The 19,336-nt window shown below is 39.5% G+C and overlaps 1 protein-coding gene across 7 annotated transcripts in view; it reads left to right on the top strand.

The window, feature by feature from the left end:
- The window catches only part of ryr1b (ryanodine receptor 1b (skeletal)), a 96,506-nt gene that overhangs the window by 19,899 nt on the left and 57,271 nt on the right, over positions 1–19,336 (top strand). For 5 of the 7 annotated variants that reach the window (XM_088079224.1, XM_088079226.1, XM_088079230.1 and 2 more), the window contains exons 2-30: positions 980–1,102; positions 1,200–1,301; positions 2,236–2,256; positions 5,489–5,563; positions 5,689–5,767; positions 6,163–6,275; positions 6,378–6,477; positions 6,945–7,041; positions 7,143–7,217; positions 8,159–8,315; positions 8,429–8,593; positions 9,583–9,704; positions 9,866–10,052; positions 10,519–10,654; positions 10,740–10,835; positions 11,163–11,281; positions 11,752–11,885; positions 12,057–12,298; positions 12,385–12,577; positions 13,573–13,789; positions 13,887–13,991; positions 15,164–15,267; positions 15,367–15,450; positions 15,539–15,698; positions 15,801–15,948; positions 16,048–16,253; positions 17,252–17,426; positions 17,610–17,818; positions 18,536–18,882. In XM_088079224.1, the coding sequence (XP_087935350.1) occupies positions 980–1,102; positions 1,200–1,301; positions 2,236–2,256; positions 5,489–5,563; positions 5,689–5,767; positions 6,163–6,275; positions 6,378–6,477; positions 6,945–7,041; positions 7,143–7,217; positions 8,159–8,315; positions 8,429–8,593; positions 9,583–9,704; positions 9,866–10,052; positions 10,519–10,654; positions 10,740–10,835; positions 11,163–11,281; positions 11,752–11,885; positions 12,057–12,298; positions 12,385–12,577; positions 13,573–13,789; positions 13,887–13,991; positions 15,164–15,267; positions 15,367–15,450; positions 15,539–15,698; positions 15,801–15,948; positions 16,048–16,253; positions 17,252–17,426; positions 17,610–17,818; positions 18,536–18,882 (4,091 nt within the window). The remainder of the gene's footprint in view (positions 1–979; positions 1,103–1,199; positions 1,302–2,235; positions 2,257–5,488; positions 5,564–5,688; positions 5,768–6,162; positions 6,276–6,377; positions 6,478–6,944; positions 7,042–7,142; positions 7,218–8,158; positions 8,316–8,428; positions 8,594–9,582; positions 9,705–9,865; positions 10,053–10,518; positions 10,655–10,739; positions 10,836–11,162; positions 11,282–11,751; positions 11,886–12,056; positions 12,299–12,384; positions 12,578–13,572; positions 13,790–13,886; positions 13,992–15,163; positions 15,268–15,366; positions 15,451–15,538; positions 15,699–15,800; positions 15,949–16,047; positions 16,254–17,251; positions 17,427–17,609; positions 17,819–18,535; positions 18,883–19,336) is intronic. The other 2 variants (XM_088079227.1, XM_088079228.1) reach the window with 1 other exon arrangement.

A 19,336-nucleotide genomic window follows, 5' to 3' on the forward strand; every position in this document is an offset into this window, starting at 1 on the left:
GCCATCAGTGTACGAATGTTTAAAAACTTAGTAGCAGGTGGCCCCTTAAACCGTATCCTCTGCATATGAATGTATGAATGAATAGGTGAAAGCGACAGTAGCATGAAAGTGCTTGAACGACTAAAAAAGAACTGTACAAGTGCCAGTCCATTTACTATTTACTATGCCTGAATCTGCCAAAACACTATGAAATGTATCCTCTCTGATAGCATCCTATGAACTCATACTTTGGGATGCCATTTTCACTGTTGGAAACAACCTGCCTGCTTGATGTTATGTGTTAGGTTCTCTTTCTGAACCGTAAAACCTGACAGTTATGGTACAAATCTCACCTACAGAGAAATAAACATGCATTTAAATGAGCAGTGCCAGGCAAAATGACATAATGTCAAAAGTAATTAGTCTACATAAACAAGTGCACTGTGTAAAAAACAAAGAACAGATCAGGTCTTAAAGTCATGAAAAGAAGTAATGAATCTGAAAGAGTTCAGATTGTTCCAGTCTGATAGTCTCCCAATACCTTTAGAAATTAAAGGCACAATAAATAAATGATGTTGAGTGTCTAAATATGATGATGTAAATTGAATTAAAATCTGTTTTAAGTGCAAAGGTCAAAGTAAATGTATTTGAAAGCAGAGAGCGACCAATGTCTCACAGCAAATTTTTTGTCTTTGTGTACTCTACAGCAAGTGCCTATTTTTATTTTACTGTTTTTTGTACTACGTGCTGTAGGCAAGTGTTCTTCTTTTTCACTCCTTATGAAGCCGGTCACTTTAGTCAATAAAAGGTCAGTGTTGTAAACAATGCCTGTACCAAAATATTAACTCAAGGCATTTTTTTTTCTTTTGCGTAAAAGAAGCCTTATCAGTGACAAGCAGCAGCAAAAATCAGCTGATCCAAGGGAGAGAAGTGTGTGGAGGTTGAAGGTTGGAGCATAATAATGAAAAGCCAGTGACTAGATGTGTTTGTCTGGGTACAGGATGATCAAGTCGTTCTGCAGTGCACTGCCTCCGTCCTGAAGGAGCAGCAGATAAAGCTATGTCTGTCCTGCGAGGGCTTTGGGAACCGTCTCTGCTTCCTGGAAACCACTTCCAATGCTCAGGTGAGATACTGGCACCCCTCCTTCCTTTTGTTTGTCCTGTTCTGTATGAAACCTTGCTTTTAATCAGCTTTGTTTTCCTGCGTGCTGTTTTTTGCAGAATGTGCCCCCGGACCTGGCCATTTGTACCTTCATTCTGGAGCAGTCCCTGTCGGTCCGCGCTCTACAGGAGATGTTGGCCAACACGGTTGAGATGACCGAGGTAGGACTCAAAAACAAGAATAAAGATATGATTAACACTTTCAAATTCCTTTTAAATATATAAATAAATAATATATGATGAATAATGTGAAAAAATGCAATAACAACACTTTTATGAGGAATTAACTGTGTGCGTAATTATGGTAATTAAGTATATAACACTTTACAATTCCTTTCAACGAATGTGGAAAAATTTGCTATATATTTTCATGAGCTATCAACTTAAAAGCGTGTGTTACATAACACCAAAAAAAATATTTTAAATAATGTGAAAGCTTAATATTTATGAGGAGTCAACTTAAAAATGTGTTCATAAATATTGTGATGAAATGCTTAATTAACATAACTATGAACACAAGTTTTTAAGTTGACAACTCATACAAGTTAATTTGTTCCACATTAGTTTTCCACATTATCTACTATATATTTTAAAGTGTCATGTACTTAATTCCAATATTTATGAACACATTAATAGAACAAATAGTTAATTACTCATAAATTAAAGTTGTTCCAAGAATGTCTTTCACATTATTTATTAGGAATTTTAAAGTGTTAATAGGTTGAAGAATATTTAGACAGGGGATAGAGACTCAACCAAATGCCTGCCGGTTTTTATCCTTATATTTACTAACAGTACTCAAACCTGTAATAGAATCATGTTAGTCCATTTATTAGAAGATTTTGGTTTGATATCAGGTCCCAGCTGTGTGGTCTTTGTTTGTTTGTTCTTTTAGTGTGGCTCCTCTTTTGTTTAAATATGGATCGCAGATTGGGCGTTTGTCCACCATAAAGCACACTATACATCATGATCCTTCAGTCTATGTGTGAGCACCATAGCTATACTTAATTCCTTGCTTTTATTTTATTATGATTTTTTTTACTTGTTATCTGACACCACTTCCCCTCCCCTTCCCTTCTTGCTCTCTGCCAAGCAGGCAGTCGATTTGGACCAATGGGTATGTCTGTTAATATGTCTGTTTTCCTGTAACGTGTGTCCAAACCAACTTGGCAACTGTCCTCGTTCCTGTCCTGTTGCCCACTGGGTGTCCTATTGAATGAAATAAGTGCTGTGTCATTCACACGTCTTGATTCATATCTGTTTAGCCCTCACATCGAGGTGGGGATTGCTCTATAAAATTGTCATTAAACTCTCTCTACAGACGGGGTCCAAGTAAACAAGGCCATTATCTTTAGATTAATGTTTTATGCTAAGCTGCTCTTTATCTACTAAAAAAAGGCATAGTTAATGTTAATATTAAAAAGAGCTTCATTAGAATATTAATTTGAAAATAACTGGCTGAAAATGCAGTTTAAAAGCACTTTTGTACTTCTTATTCCAGGTTTGTATGTATACAACTTAATGATCTACTCTACAATAGCAAGCAGATCTAGCAAGCTGTCACAATGCATTATTCATTTGCATTTCATGCAGAAATATCATCTACACATTTATCCTCACGCCTGTATTGTAACGGTTGCGGTTTCTCAACCTGCTTGATGTTCCTTTCATTTCAGCACATTGTTCTTTGTTAGTTTCCATGGCATCAAGCTCATTTCTGCTCCCTTTTTATACAGAACATATTTTCACACTGCTGCAAAAAAATGACCTTTTAGACAAGCCTCATCTAACTTGCCTTACATTAAATAAAAAAGAAATCCACACAATATATAAAAGTTTAATCACTAAAACTTTATGTGTTGATGCATTTTTCTTTTTTAGTGGATAACTTGCCAAACAGATAATATCATGTCTTGATATATTTGCAGCCATCTAGAAATCTAGGTTTGATAAAAGTCCCTCTAGCTTTTGTTTATTCTCAATTATGCATCAATATTCACTGGGCTAAAATTTTTAACATTTAACTATAGATCCCATGAATCTTTAGCAGTTAGCCTATACAATAGTAGAGTCTGATTTAGCTGAGAATATGGACAGAAAACCCTTGTAATCAGCTATTTAAACGATAAATGAGAGAAAGTGTGTCTGGCCGAGGCTAATGGAACTTAAATTAGCTTCAAGAGAGGATCCCTGTTTGCAGCATTTTCTTAGTTGCATTATTCCGCCAAGTTTAGTCAGTTACTAGCCTCACAGGGGTTGGAAGATGTGGATGTGCCAGGCCTTTCTAATAGTGAGCAGAACGATGAGAATAGCATGGCATGCAGCCCAGTGGAGGGGCCCACCCACCTCTGTCAGGGGGTGGATGGGGTAACCAGAAACCCCCAGAGCTCTGGAGGCCGATCCCCCTCTTAATACACTAACACTTGGGAAATCACACACTACCACCACCACCTGTCCCGATCAAGCCTTGCGCTAATGCAGACCAGGGCTAATTGTATAATGCTACCACTTGACACACCTGCCCCTGACTCATCCCAGTGGATTATGGGTGCTTAACCCCACAGTAAGGCTGAGCATTATCTTCCGATGGCCAGACTAAATAGTTGTTTTGGCTCATATTTCTGTAACTGTTGCAGTAATTGTGTTTTCTTATTGCATCCTTGCTGGATGGTGAGAAAAGGTAGGATGGACTAATGTTTACCTTTTGTGTGAAGTTACTGTCTGTGGTGACTGGATTCAGAGGTTTGTTTCTCTTTATCAGTCATAAAATAACTCTGATACCTTCTCTGAGAATTATGAGTTGAGGCATAGCAGCAGTCCCATGTCAGCAATAGCTCTACACTACTTTAGAAATGATGTGTGTTAATATCTTGTATTTGCAAAAATATGACCCAACCCCAGAAGGTTCTGTAAAGTATTTGTTTTGGGAAAAAGGCATTGTTCAGTGATGTGGAACTGCTTATTAATATTGCTTAATAATTAAGAAATTGTAGTTTGGTGTGCCAGACATGCTTTTTGACAGATTTTTTTATTGTATTGAAACTTAGCAATCTCTGTGTAAACATAAGCATTGTTGACATAACTTCTTACAGTTTTAATTTTTTTTTTAACATTTTGTCTTTATTTAATAGCAGTAAATTAGTTGAATAGAATAGGAATTGTGGTTAAGAAGAGGACGACATGCAACAAAAGTCTCCAACCATTATTTTACTGATTACGTGAATGTTGTGGGTCAGCAAAAACCTTTGAGCTCAACATGCCGTACAATATTGCCCCTGTGTTTATATGCATTTTTGTTTACATAAGAATGTCACCAACATTTTGACCAAAACGATGCAGTTTGGTTTTTCTAAATACTAATTCACCCAATGAACAAAAAACTATATGCTGAGACATGTTTGGCTGTGATTTCTGGTCAAATTAAAAGTTCATAGCTCTTTAAAAGGGTGTACTTGCAATAATTGTGCTATAATATCATTAAATCAGTGGTATAGGTATTCTTTTCAGGGATGGTTCTTTTTCTTTACAATGATAAATCTACAATGGTAAACCATCAGCATGCACTCAAATTTCAGATTGCAGCAATTGTTTACATTGACTTTGCCCATCCATCTTATCCGTCCCATTCTTATCTTTCCTGTATCTCCACCTCTAAAATAAAATGAGAGTAGATCCAAAGAATAAACAGTCTGCTTGCAAATCATATTATGCAGCATATACAGTAATATTCACCTACAGCAAGTTTAAATTCAGGATACAGTACAGCATAGAAACATAGAATTTTAGAATAAAGTCTCAACACACAAAGAGTCAGTGCAAATAGATGATGATATGTTTAGATTTCATCAAACCAGTCACCAGAGAAAAAGTTTGCATTGTACATTCTGCAAACCCTGGATATGTTACATTTGCAAGTTATTATGTACATTGACAATTTGCTTAAAAACACCCACGTTTGGGGTTAAAAGATGCAGGAAAAAAAGCAAAACATCCCTAACAAAACACCCACCTTTGGGGTCTGAAAAGCTGCAGGGAAAACTCGTTTTTGTTGACTGTTTGACTGGGACAGTGAGTCAGACAAAGTCAGTTCATTATACTACGAAAATGTAACATTTTTGTGGTTTGTGCACATTGCCAACATTTTGTTCTGGTAACTGGGCTTATTACAGTTATTGGCAGTTTGTGCTCTGAATAATGTGTAATTAATTATAATAATGTGTTCCTCTGACCTCTGGACTTTCTAAAATATATTGTTTTTCTCCCTGTCTAATCAAGGTAAGTATGTGAAGCGTATAGTCAGTGTTTTCAGGCTGGTCTGTTAAACATCCCTCTGTCTTCCTCTCCTTCAGTCGTCCCAAGGTGGAGGCCATCGTACCTTACTGTACGGTCATGCCATCCTTTTGAGACACTACCACTCAAGCATGGTGAGACGGAATCCAGAATTATTTTGAAGAAAACAATAAATATAGTCAGCATAGGATGCTTTAAGTCCAGTTTTTATATGCAATTTTGGCCAAGTCATGTCCTGAATAAAACCTTTCTTCCCCAGTACCTGAGCTGCTTGACGACATCTCGGTCACTCACGGACAAGCTGGCCTTTGACGTGGGCTTACAAGAAGATTCCACTGGTAAATTCAAACTTGGAAATCCTTTTTTCAAGATGCAACAAAATGCTCTCTTGTGAGCCTGCATTCAACTGATTACTGAAACTCATTATCCTTTAGTAGTACTTTCAAATTGTTTTTCTGAATCTAATATGGTTTTTGAATTTTGCTGAGTTGGCCATCTGGAACTATTGACATAAATGGAGTCGACGGTGCACATCTTTTTTATAGCAGCAGATTTCTTTCACTTTGCAGTTTGGCTGACAATTACAAGTCTCATTATGGCAATGGTTACTGTGAGGAAGCAGTATAATGTAGATGAACATGCAGGGTTTTTGTTTCAGTATATCTGCATGAACATATGAGTTGCAAGTCTTAATCTCTGGGGGCAAAACTGAGGTAGTTGTTTATTGTTGCAGGTGAGGCGTGTTGGTGGACCATTCATCCAGCCTCTAAGCAGAGGTCAGAAGGTGAAAAGGTCAGGGTGGGTGATGACCTCATTCTTGTGAGTGTGTCCTCTGAGAGATACCTGGTAAGACTCCTCATACTCCGTCCACTTTGCTGTTACACAATGGAAGATATAGACATGTATAAGCTGTGATGAACTCATTTTTTTCCCTCTTCCCGTGCTCAGCACCTGTCTTACGCCAGTGGGGATCTGATGGTTGACGCCTCCTTCATGCAAACTCTGTGGAACATGAATCCAATTAGTTCAGGATGTGAACTAGCTGAGGGTACAAACCTGCTCTACACATTTTGCTCAACAGCTACCAATGCTGTGCAGCCCCTGCAATTCTTAAACACGCTAGTACACATTCGGCCTCATGCAGCAACATTCTCTTAAAATTTGTTGTATATTATCTTTATTTAAATATGAGAGAAGCTAACTCCAGATGCACCAAATGTTCTTAACCATCCAGAGAAGAACCTCTGCTGAGTGAAATTAATTTAGGCCTACTGTTTAATAAACGAAAACGAAGTTCATTAGATTTCAAGGAAATATAATGAAGTATTAAAAGTGAAAGCACACATGTAAAAAGGTTTAAATAAATTACAACATCAAAGTAATTAAAAGGAAAAGCAGCAAGTCCTATTACATACAGTACATATGAGAAACTGGAACCATGAAATGTTTTTTATGTGAAAAATGATGTATTTGATGTATTGTACGTATCTAATTGTGGTGCGTATTCCTCCTCAGGGTTCCTAACAGGAGGTCACGTTCTCAGGCTGTTCCATGGCCACATGGATGAGTGTCTGGCCATCGCTACACCAGAGGAAGGAGAGGAAAAGCGCAGGTGAGAGGAAGAGAACGCAGATCGTTTCTGAGCATAAAAATGTCCTGTTCATCTGATACAATATGGTTGTATTACATATCTCTGCCTTGACGCTGCTACAGGATGGCTCACTATGAAGGCGGTGCTGTGTGCAGTCAGGCTCGGTCCCTGTGGAGGTTGGAGCCTCTCAGAATCAGGTGATTGTCTCCTCCAGGCATTTATAAAAGAGATTGAAGTTCATTGTGCCAGACATGCTTGTTGACAGACTTTTCTGTGAGTGATACTGAAACTGAGCAATCTCTGCATACACATAAACATTGTTAAAATAAGTTCCTTCTATTAGCATTTTGCCTGTCTATAATTGGCAGTAAGTTATCAGTTGAAAAACAGGTAATGTGGGAAAGGGGAGAAAGATGATATGCACTACAAGTCCTCAACTACAATCAAACTTATTACACGGATGTTAAAGTTAAATAAATGTTTTCCCCCGTTAAAGGCTTTTTTATTAGGAGAGTTTTTCCTTATCTGCTGTAAGGGTCGAAGGAAAGAGCAATGCTGTATGCTGTAAAGCCCTTTGAGGCAAATTGTAATTTGTGCCATTAAGCTTTATAAATTAAAATTGAATTGAATTGTATATAAATAGACGGTCACAATGATTATGTTGTGGTTTTATCGAGGTCAGCAAAAATGATAAAGATCATGTCCATATATCATAAGATATTGCCCTTGTGTTTACATAAGAATGTCACCAAAATTTTAACCAACATAATGCCAGAATAAAAACCAAGATTTTCTTTGATGAAGCACCCAAGCCGAATGAGCAGAAAGAAATATATGCGGAGACATGTCTTACTGTCCTTTCTGGTTTATTAAGAGTTAATTGCTCTTTGAAAGGGTGTACTTTCATTATTATTTTGTTATATCATCATTACATCAGTGGCATGAAATGTTATTTATATCAATTATATCTAGTACAATATATCATCCAACAAAGGAGGTTATTGTGGCCAGCTGATGTGTAAACCTCCAGACCACAAGGACAAAGTTTTCGTCAACAAATACAGGAGGGTGATTTCGTAATTATAAAACTTTGTTGGCCTTTTAATAAGTGGGAATTTTTTATGCTTTTTTCCTGCAGCTGGAGCGGTAGCCACATGAAGTGGGGGCAGTCTTTCCGTATTCGCCACATCACCACAGGCCGGTACCTGTGTATGGATGAGGAGAAGGGTCTGTTGGTGGTCGACCCAGAGAGAGCCAACACCAAACTATCTGCTTTCTGCTTCCGTGTGTCAAAGGTCAGAATTTCCATTTCTGTTCTGTCCATCCATTATTATGTTACGATTTCTTCTCTTGTAGACCTCTCTGATTTTCTCCCATGCGCCTCTTTCCCCCTGGTTCCCCTGAGCAGGAGAAGGTGGAGGTGGCTCAGAAACGTGATGTTGAGGGGATGGGCATTCCAGAGATAAAGTATGGAGAGTCCATGTGCTTCGTCCAGCATGTGTCCACAGGCCTGTGGCTCACGTATGCTGCCCTGGATGCCAAAGCTGCTCGTTTGGGGATGATGAAGAGAAAGGTTAGGAAAATTCTAATAGAGGGGGATATGCAAAAGTTGTATTTCTATCTTTAGGGCATTTGAGATAAACAGAGCTCTTAAACTTTCCCAGTATTTCAAGGACAAGATAAGCATACTTGTATAGCTGTATAGCAAATTGTGTTCCCTGGCTAAAATCTTGGAATCCCTGGAAAATAATAAGCTCAGATCCAATCTCTCCTTGTTTTCCGTACTCGCTCCCTATCAGTCTGGCTTTAGGCCTATTCACATTACCATATCTGCAACTTCCTTGGTTTTCAATGACAAGGCACTGGCCCTGGATAGCAAAACATCTTGTGCTGTTCTGTGTATTGATTTGTCTAAAGCATTTGACACAGTCGACCATTAATTACTTCTGAAGAAACTTATAGTTTTGATTCCCTCAGTTGCTTGTGGTTTGAAAACTACCTCTCTAACAGATTAAAGTGTGTAAAGATTGATGATGTTTATTCCAATTTTTTAAATATTACTAAAGGTGTTCCACAGGGCTCAGTGTTGGGACCCATATTGTTCTCAATTTATATAAATGACACTGTCCCTACGTTCAAATCCTGTTTATTTCATCTTTATGCAGATGCATAATTCAACTCGGACACTCTTCCGACATAACTAGATGTTCAAATGCCTTATTTCAGATCTTGTTTTAATTGAGTGGAAATGTTTTTAATTATACTTTTACATGTTGTACATAACATTTTTATTATCCTGTATTTTTGTTTTCAGCTATTTACATTTCTAATATTGCTTTTTGTTTTGTATAATTTTATTTCTGTTCTAACTGCTTGATGATTGTTTTTAATGTCTGTTCATGCTTGGCATCATTGAAAATGATTAATTGATTTTCAGAGCATTAAAGAAAGGTTTGATTAAATGAATGAAATGCCACAGCCACCAGAGATAGACATTGAGAGAAGGACAGAGAGAACTGTGGTATACCATCTGTAATGTAATTATGCCGTCCATGTCCCCAGGTCATTCTGCACCAGGAGGGTCATATGGACGATGCCCTGACGGTGTCCCGCTCCCAGACTGAGGAGTCCCAGGCTGCTCGAATGATTTTCAGCACTATGGGCCTCTTCAGACAGTTCATCAAGTAAGTATATACTTAGATGTGGAGAATGAGAACAAAATTCCTTTTTATGACAGAATGCTGTGATCTTACCAGCATGAGCTGACATCTTCAATTTGCTAATCTGTTTATGATACTTATAGCATGCTTTTACATTTGTTGCTGATTTGTTTGCGTTCTTGCAGGGGTTTGGACTCTCTGAGTGGAAAGAACAAGTCACCAGGGTCTGTGTCACTTCCTCTGGAGGGGGTCATCCTCTCTCTTCAGGATCTCATCTTCTACTTCCGTCCTCCCGAGGAGGAACTGGAGCATGAGGAGAAGCAGACCAAACTTCGCTCCCTCCGCAACCGGCAGAACCTCTTTCAAGAGGAGGTAATCTGCATGCTGCATCACACACCCTCAGACTTTTATAGCTATTGATTTTTGCTGTCTCTTCATATAACCAAAATACATTTGCTATGCGAAGGGGAACTTGCATTTTTGACACTACTGAGAATTTTTATGTCCTTTTGCAGTTTTGTTAAATCATTTCCTTTTCTTTTACTTAAAACATTCTATATATCTTTTAAGCCAACATAAACAAACCTACCAAAGACAAAGACAGTCGCTGAGATTGGGAGATTTCTCTCCACTTTCCGTTCCCTGCAAGTGGGCCATTTAAGTGACCTGACACCGCTGGAAAACCCTGCGGCTAATTGCAGCTTGGTTGAAACATAGCCTTAGAATAGCCCTAATTCTAACCTTAACCATAAAGCCACAATACTGCCGACAAAATACATAATAATAATGATGTGTGATTAACCTTCCTCCTTATGTTTCTATTTTCTTTCTCTTTCAGGGAATGATCACCATCGTGCTGGAGTGCATCGACCGCCTGAACGTCTACAACACTGCTGCCCACTTCTCTGAATTTGCTGGGGAGGAAGCTGCAGAGTCCTGGAAGGAGATCGTCAACCTTCTTTATGAGCTGCTGGGTAGAATAATCACTATAGAGTTAAAATTAAATGCTTTCTATATTGAATACAGTAACATTTCACTGTCTGTGTCTCCTCTGAACAGCTTCTCTTATTAGAGGGAACCGCTCTAATTGTGCGTTGTTCTGTGACAACTTGGACTGGCTGGTCAGCAAGCTGGACCGTCTGGAGGCCTCTTCAGGTATCAGATGTGCCTCACTTAGGACTGACTAATTGCTTTTAAGCTTTGGCTGGACTTATTGTAGTCATCGGATACAGCTTAAACTTTTAAACGTTTGTGAGCTCATGAGATCCTTGGGTACAAATCTCTGTCTAGATCTGGACAGATAACTTTTTACCTTCTTTAATAGGAAGTGTTTTATGTAGTTGATTTTTAAGCCATTTTACTTACTTTGAACCATAGTATTGTTAATGATGCCTCAATGTACGAGCTTTATTCCTGCAATGTTTTCTCCAATTGATGCAGTAACCAAGAGGAATTGATCACATCTATTCCCTATACGTTAAGGTATTCTTGAGGTGCTGTACTGTGTGCTGATTGAAAGCCCTGAGGTTCTGAACATCATCCAGGAGAACCACATTAAATCTATCATCTCTCTCCTTGACAAGCATGGAAGAAACCACAAGGTTTGTATTTTTTCACTGCCAGAAACAGGGCGGGAAAGTAACATTAGCCAGCAGCAAATCAATCGGCTCCAGCTGGCAGGATTGCCTACTTCACCAGACACTTTTGCAGCTGGTGATTTGGAGAGTTACCCCTTTAAAATCTGAGCAGAGTTGCTAGAATTTGTTCAAAAACAGGAGAAGAAGGAATTGTGCAGCCTAAGAAGAAATGACCCAAAATTTAGCAAGACATTAATAAAAGTTTTCAAAGTTTTAAAAATGTTCGAAAGGGGTTTGAATGCAGCACAAGAAAAGTGATGCTGACTCTGGTTTCAAAGGATTAAAGCATCTTAAAGGTGTATTTGGCTAATTAAAAAACACTTCTTGGTTAAGGATTTCCTTCAGCAATTGTAACCACTGTTACGACAGTGTGGACTGTCCACCACATTTAAACACAGAGGTGATAGTGATGTCTGTCTCAATCCCGTTTTTAGGTCCTCGATGTCTTGCGCTCTCTGTGTGTGTGTAACGGTGTAGCTGTGAGGTCCAACCAGAACCTCATCACTGAAAACCTGCTCCCAGGTCGTGATCTCTTGCTGCAAACCAACATTGTAAACTATGTCACCAGGTACTTGAACTACTGTTAAGTTTTTATACAATATAAAAACTATAGACTGTTAGTTATCAGGATCTTGTCTGTTCTTTAACTCATTGTTCTTGCAACAAAAAAAAAACACCTCATCATACACTCTATTGAATGTTATCTGTAATGTTCATTTCTCTTCTCTTCTGTGCTCAGTGTAAGACCCAACATCTTCCTGGGTACATGTGAGGGGTCAACGCAGTATAAGAAATGGTACTTTGAGATGATGGTAGATTATGTGGAAGCATTTGTGACGGCGCAGGCCAGCCACTTGCGTGTTGGCTGGGCTATGACCGAGGGCTACAGCCCCTACCCTGGAGGAGGAGAAGGCTGGGGAGGCAACGGTGTGGGAGATGACCTTTACTCCTATGGCTTTGATGGACTACACCTGTGGTCAGGTAAGAAGATTCCCCTAACTTATTAACAATACTTTTCTCCAGCATGCTGCATGTCTTGACCTCTCGCTCTTTGTTCTGCCATTTAGGTACCGTGCCCCGCCAGGTGGCCTCACCCAATGCACACACACTGGCTGCAGACGATGTCGTCAGCTGCTGTCTGGATCTGAGCGTGCCGAGTATCTCCTTCCGTATTAATGGCCACCCAGTTCAGGGCATGTTTGAAAACTTCAATGTGGATGGCCTCTTCTTCCCCGCCATCAGCTTTTCTGCTGGAGTCAAGTGAGTGAAAAACAAAAATAAGCTGCATCATTTTGTGTTCAATTATTTATTAATAGTTATTGATTTGTGTGTTTCTGTCTTTATATAACCAGTACAACAATAAATTAATAGATGCAATGCAATTATGCAGACAAAAAGGAATTGTAACAGCATTTTTAGAGGTTCAAATTATGCGATTAGATACAAGTTTGCACCCTCATAATACGGGAATACTCAGGAAGAATTGCAACATATAACAACTGGCAGAATATTTAAAGGTATGCTATGTGGGATTGTTGGTTACTGTTTGTAAACACTCTCAGGTTAAATTAAAAGTAAACACTAACCCAAATGTACTTTGCCTCGGTATATTTGCACTTTTTCAGTGCTGTGTCTCTTGGATGCCTGCTGCTTACAGTCTGGTACCTGGGCTCTACCTTTCTATAATACCGACTTCATCTGAGCGCTGTGGAGGTGCATGCCCATAAATATCCTGAGTACAGAAAACAAGTGAAAACAGGAAGACGTCAGAGTCTCTGCAGAAAAACACACAGATTTAGTGATGATTGAGTGATTACTTCTCCTGTAAGTTTATATATTGGTCTATAGGAAAATCCTGCATAGTATATCTTTAAAACCAAAGCTTGAAAAAGTCCTGCATTTTCATGACTATTAATTCATTCAATTCTTATTCTTAAAATGTGTTTCAGACCTTTGAATGATCTCTCAAATAATCCCCCTGAAGCCTACAGTGTCTTCTCCCCCAGAGGAGATTTTACAGCTGCTGTGTGTAATGATCCCTCACAGTGCTGAGATGGTGCTAATGGCAAATTGACTGATGAGCGCAGGGAGGGAAACACAGGCTTGGGGATTGGCACAAAGATTAAATCGATGGTTTCTTTATTATGAGTCTTAAAAAGATCAAGTCTCTGTTGCCATAAAGGATAGAAGTAATGTAAAAGATCTCTCTGTCAAATAGATTAAGATTTGGACTGACTCTCTTTCCATTACCTCAGGGCTCGGTTCCTCCTCGGTGGTCGTCATGGAGACTTCAAGTTCATGCCCCCGCCTGGCTACGCCCCGTGCTACGAGGCTTTGCTGCCACGGGAGAGAATGCGTATCGAACCCATCAAGGAGTACAAGCATGACTTCGAAGGAGTACGCAACCTGCTGGGTCCCACTCAGTCCCTCACCCACACCTCGTTCACCCCTTGCCCTGTGGACACGGTTCAGGTAAAAGCCCCGAAACCTAATATCACACTTTGATCATGTCATTAGAGTATGTGCTATATTAGTTTATTTATGTTGCTGACTTCCTTTTGCTGTATAGATCGTGTTGCCACCCCACTTGGAGCGTATCCGAGAGAAGCTGGCAGAGAATATTCACGAGCTCTGGGCTGTCACCCGTATCGAGCAGGGCTGGACCTATGGGACTGTGAGTATGGAGTCAGCACTGCAATACAGACGCCACAGTATTGATTTGAAAACCTCAGATTTAGATGATTTGGAGCTCTTGGGTATTGTGAGAGTAATATTTCAAAACTGTGTGTATTTTTTTGCAATAAAAATCAGACTCTAGTTCTTTGTTTAATATAGGGGCCCAGTATGTGACTCTATATGTGTATCACCTTAAAGGGAAGCTTTGGTATTTGAAATCCTGGTCCCTCTTTTCCAATGTTTTTATGTCAAAGGGACTAATGGAGCAAACAGATTTAATTTGGTCCAACAAAGAGACTGGCTACAATGAAATCCATGCAGGCAATTGTGCACCATAAATTTTTGTCAATCTAAACTGATTTTATTACGGAAAAAACCCACAAAGAAATGAAAAGTTTTTTTCTTACCTTTCGCTGGTCTGCTTGTTGTTGTGTGTAACCAAGTCTTGCTCAAGGAGAAGTCACATTCTTAAATCTCGTGAGAGGTGACTTTTTGCACGAAAAACAACAGTGGAAACATTAGTGAGAGTTGGTGAGAGAAGTGTTGGGTAGAGTTTGTTGTGTTGAAGTACAGAAAGCCTAGCTTTGTGTTATCTAAAAGATTTTCAATATCACATTACTGACTATTTAGCTGATTTTGACAATGTGGAAAAGTCTGTAAGATTTTAAATAAGATTTTTTCTTGATCGAGACATGGTAACACGCACTTACAAATAGATCGGATCAGAGAAAGTAAAGAAAAACGTTTCCTTTCTCTGTAGGGTCATTTCCATGCACAATTGTCTGCAGGGATTACATTGCAGCCTGTTTAACCGCTGGCAGCCATAGCTGTCCTTCTCAATACTGGGCTAATTTTTTCCACTACTCACTTAAAAACAAAATAACATGGGAAAAGGAGGTCCAGGTTAAAAATTTAATGATGTTTATCTTTAAACTCCGGCGTCATTTTAAAAATGTTACTGATTATTGTCTTCAGTTAAAGCAAACAGAGAACAATGATTTCAAGTGTATCTAGTAAAAATGCAGAGATGTAGTGGACGCTTACACGTTGGGGTGAGTTAACGTTAATACACGTTAACTCACCCCATCTAATACTGAAATAAATCTTGATGACAGAGGTGTAGGATAGGCTCTGTTGTTTCTGTTAACCTACCATCATCTTCCTCCACAGTTCAGGGATGACAACAAGAAACTCCATCCTTGTCTGGTGGACTTCCAGAGTCTCCCTGAACCGGAGAGGAACTACAACCTGCAGATGTCTGGCGAGACTCTCAAGTGAGTTTGTCATTAAGGTTTCAATTTGAGAGATGTCGGGGTGAGAGGAGGAATTTTATGTCCTTGGGTACAGCTGTTGATGCCTTTTGCATCCCACAGGACTCTCCTGGCGCTGGGTTGCCATGTTGGTATGGGTGATGAGAAAGCAGAGGAGAATCTCAAGAAGATCAAGCTGCCCAAAACGTATGTCGACAAACGTATTTTGGGCTTTGAACTCTCTACATTATCTGTAATGTTTACATCTGAATGTGAACTTTTGTCTTTCCTCTAGCTATGTGATGACCAATGGATACAAGCCTGCCCCCCTTGACCTCAACCATGTCAAACTGACACCAAACCAGAACCAGCTTGTAGAAAAACTGGCAGAAAATGGGCATAATGTTTGGGCAAGGGATCGGGTACGACAAGGATGGACCTACAGTATTGTGCAGGTATTCTTTTCCAGTCCTTGATAATTTCTTTAATTGATTTTGTTTAATAAGCTGTAGAAACTTTCTGTGTTATATTAAGTTGTATTCTGTTCCGCTTCTCAGGACATCTTGAATAAGCGAAACCCTCGTCTGGTACCTTACAACCTGCTGGACGAGAGAACTAAGAAAACCAACCGAGACAGTGTTAACAACGCTGTCCGCACCCTCATTGGCTATGGCTACAACATCGAGCCTCCAGATCAGGAGAGCAGTAAGTCAGATTACATCATACCAACATGTGGGATTGAATGAAGAATATTATGCAATTTTAGCACACTTTAACCTCGCTCCATCCCCTATTTCTCTGCAGCTGGCCACGGCCTTGAGAACACCCGGGGGGACAAGGTACGAATTTTCAGGGCAGAGAGGTCGTATGCTGTCACCCAAGGGAAGTGGTACTTTGAGTTTGAGGCTGTGACCACCGGTGAGATGAGAGTGGGCTGGGCACGTCCTAGTGTCCGCTCTGACACTGAGCTGGGAGCTGATGAACTGGCCTACGTCTTCAATGGCAATAAGGTCAGTCTACATCTTTGGTTCACCTCGACTGAATGAGTGTCTGTCCAGTTTAATCAAGTGTAGACTGGAAAATTCAAGTCTATATAAATGTCAAAATAATGTAGTTTCCAAAAAAATGGAATATGAACAGATTAGGTTTGGAATCTGTCCAGTAAATCTACTTTTTACTTTCAAGCTAATCAAAATATCGAATTTAAAGACCTTTTGGAGAGACTATTGATTTGTTGGGCTTGAAAAAAACCAAACTTAAGCAAAATTATGCCTTTTTATGCCTCATCACCAGTGACAGCCACAGGCAATACGTTTTTGGCATGTCTGTCCATCTGTCCTCGTGAACACAGTATCTCAGCAACGCCCGGAGGATTTTTTTTGTTATTTGGCACAATCATCCAAAAGGACTCATTGGTTGTCAAAGGTCACTGTGACCTCACAAAACACTTTTTAGCCAAAAAAAATCCACATAATATGACACAATGTTTAATATGATATTATCTTTTGACACTGTGGTGATTGTATAAATCTTCTGTGCTGCCAGGTTGCAAATGTGTGTGAGACATCCATGTTTTGTAAAAATAAATTGTAAAAAAATACACTTAATACCTTTTCTTAAATTCCTTCAACACATATATATTACACATATAAATGAATCAGGACTGACATGACTGTAAATTGCTGTTTGGATAGGTTAGTCAAGATAGCATTCTGCCAGAAGTGATTTCTTGGTTAAAATTAGGGAAAAAAATTCATGGTTTCGGCTCAAAAGAGTGGATTTCTACCAGAAAGCCCTCAAGGCAAACTTCTCTCATGTTCTTGTCAACTGCAACTCGATTTTTTTTATTTAATGTTTGGGCATTGCCCACCTTTTTTTCCAAGACAATTGAAGGAGTCAGAAAAGATCACTAGAGTACGCTATAGTCTTAACACCGATGTCTCAGTTTTTTAAATGGAAATTTAAAGTTGTATGTTTTTAGATAATTTGTTGATGTAACTCTTTCCAGGCTCAAAGATGGCATATTGGGAATGAACCCTTCGGTCGCCAGTGGCAGTCTGGTGATGTAGTTGGTTGTATGATTGACCTGACTGAGATGAACATAATGTTCACGCTCAACGGAGAAATGTTGATCAGTGACTCGGGCTCAGAGATGGCCTTCAAAGACATTGAAATCGGGGAAGGTAAGAGTCATTTTACCTTTTGTGATCAGCATTAGTAGCAGTCACATAAAGGAAGTATCTCATTATATACATTAAACTTGTTTGCCACAAATTGTTACTTCATAGTGTGTGTAGAATATCAGCACAGCTTCAGAGCAGTTAGAAAATACTTTAACGTTTGCTTTCCTGTGTTTTTCCCCTCAGGTTTTATCCCAGTGTGTGCCCTGGGCCTGTCTCAAGTTGGACGGATTAATCTTGGGCAGAATGTCAGCAGCCTGCGCTACTTTGCCATCTGTGGCCTGCAGGAAGGATTTGAGCCTTTCGCCATCAATATGAAGCGAGATATTACCATGTGGTTCAGTAAAAGTTTGCCCCAGTTTGTGCCTGTGCCTACCGATCACAATCATATTGAGGTAAGTACTCAAGGACACTTATTTATTTATTCATTTATAAATTGGGAACCTGTATTGTACAAATATCGAATACAAAGTACACATATATGCTCCAGTGTTTCTTCCCCTCCCTATACTCTTTGTGCTGTGGCAGACCAGAAAAACAAAACATCACCTTATCCTAATACCTCAAACCCCAGAAAGTAATTAAGAACAAAAATAACAAAAAATGAAGATTTTTTTTCAAATGAACAGGGAGAAGAACACCATAGAAAAGATAGTCAAGATGCTAACTCCAAGAAATTAGATACAATAAGGATCAGATGGGGTTCAGACAACCGAGATGAGGCGGGAGGAGGATTAGGGCTTTTCCAATTTAACAAAACACGTCTACGGGCAATTAGTGAAGCAAAAACAACAATGTCTGAGTGTTTCTCAGAGATGCTGACAGGTGCAGGGGGTACCCAGAAGGTAGCTATCAAGGGACTGGGTTTTAGAAAGATATTAAGCGCTTTACTTAATGTATTAAGGAAAGGAGTCCAAAACTCTGCTAATTTTGTACAAAAAGGAACATATGAGCGTGATCAGCTGGTGATAAGCCACATCTATCACATATATTATTAGTACCTGGAAATAAGCTGGTTAGCCTATCTTTCGTAGTCAGGGACACTTTTTATGTTTAATAAAAGCTAGAAATTTAAAAGCAGATCATTTATCTTTAAACATGTTGTCTTTCAGGTCTCCCGTGTGGACGGGACTGTGGACAGCGCCCCCTGTCTAAAGCTGACCCATAAGACCTTTGGCTCGCAGAATGCCAACACTGACATGATGTTCCTCAGACTCAGCATGCCCGTCCAGTTTCACGAAACCTTCAAGATCCCGGCAGGCACAACCCCCCTCACCCGTGCCCTCACCATACCCGAGGAGGAGGTGGTGGTGGTGGAGCCGGACTCAGAGTTTGAAGTTCTGAAGAAGTCTGCCGGCCGCAAGGAGCAGGAAGATGAGAAGAAGGAGCCGTCTGTACCAAAGGAGATCCCTGTGGAAAACGAGAAGGACACAGCGTCAGAAAAGGGAAAGAAAAAAGGGTTAGTGTTGCAGGTTGTGTCTATAGAGAAGAGGGGGAACCCTGCAGAGCATTAGATGGTGGTCCAGATGAGTATGTAAACAATCCATCTTCTCAGTGTAAAACAAAACATGGTTCAGAGAAGATCATCCCATCCCCTCTAATTTGGTTTGAGCAGTTGCTGAAATGGCATAAATTTAAAACTTGATATTAAATTACAGACTGTTTCAGATGGCATTGTTTGATCGACAGCTTTCCTCTTTTACCCCTTTGTCTTCTTTTCTTTGTTTGTAAAAACCTACTATTGCTTGCCTGTTCACTGACATTACATTATATGGTTTCAGATTAGCTCTTGAAAAATTACCATAATTACAGAACAGAATTCAGTAGTGAGAGATGTCAAGTGAACTCTTAACCCTTAGGGACTGTACACACATTTTACATGCTTTTCATTCTAATAAGATTTTGGCTGTGTT

Source organism: Plectropomus leopardus, chromosome 6 (assembly GCF_026936395.1).
Source record: "Plectropomus leopardus strain MGB_pleo_1.0 chromosome 6, ASM2693639v1, whole genome shotgun sequence".
Taxonomy (NCBI): Eukaryota; Metazoa; Chordata; class Actinopteri; order Perciformes; family Serranidae; genus Plectropomus; species Plectropomus leopardus.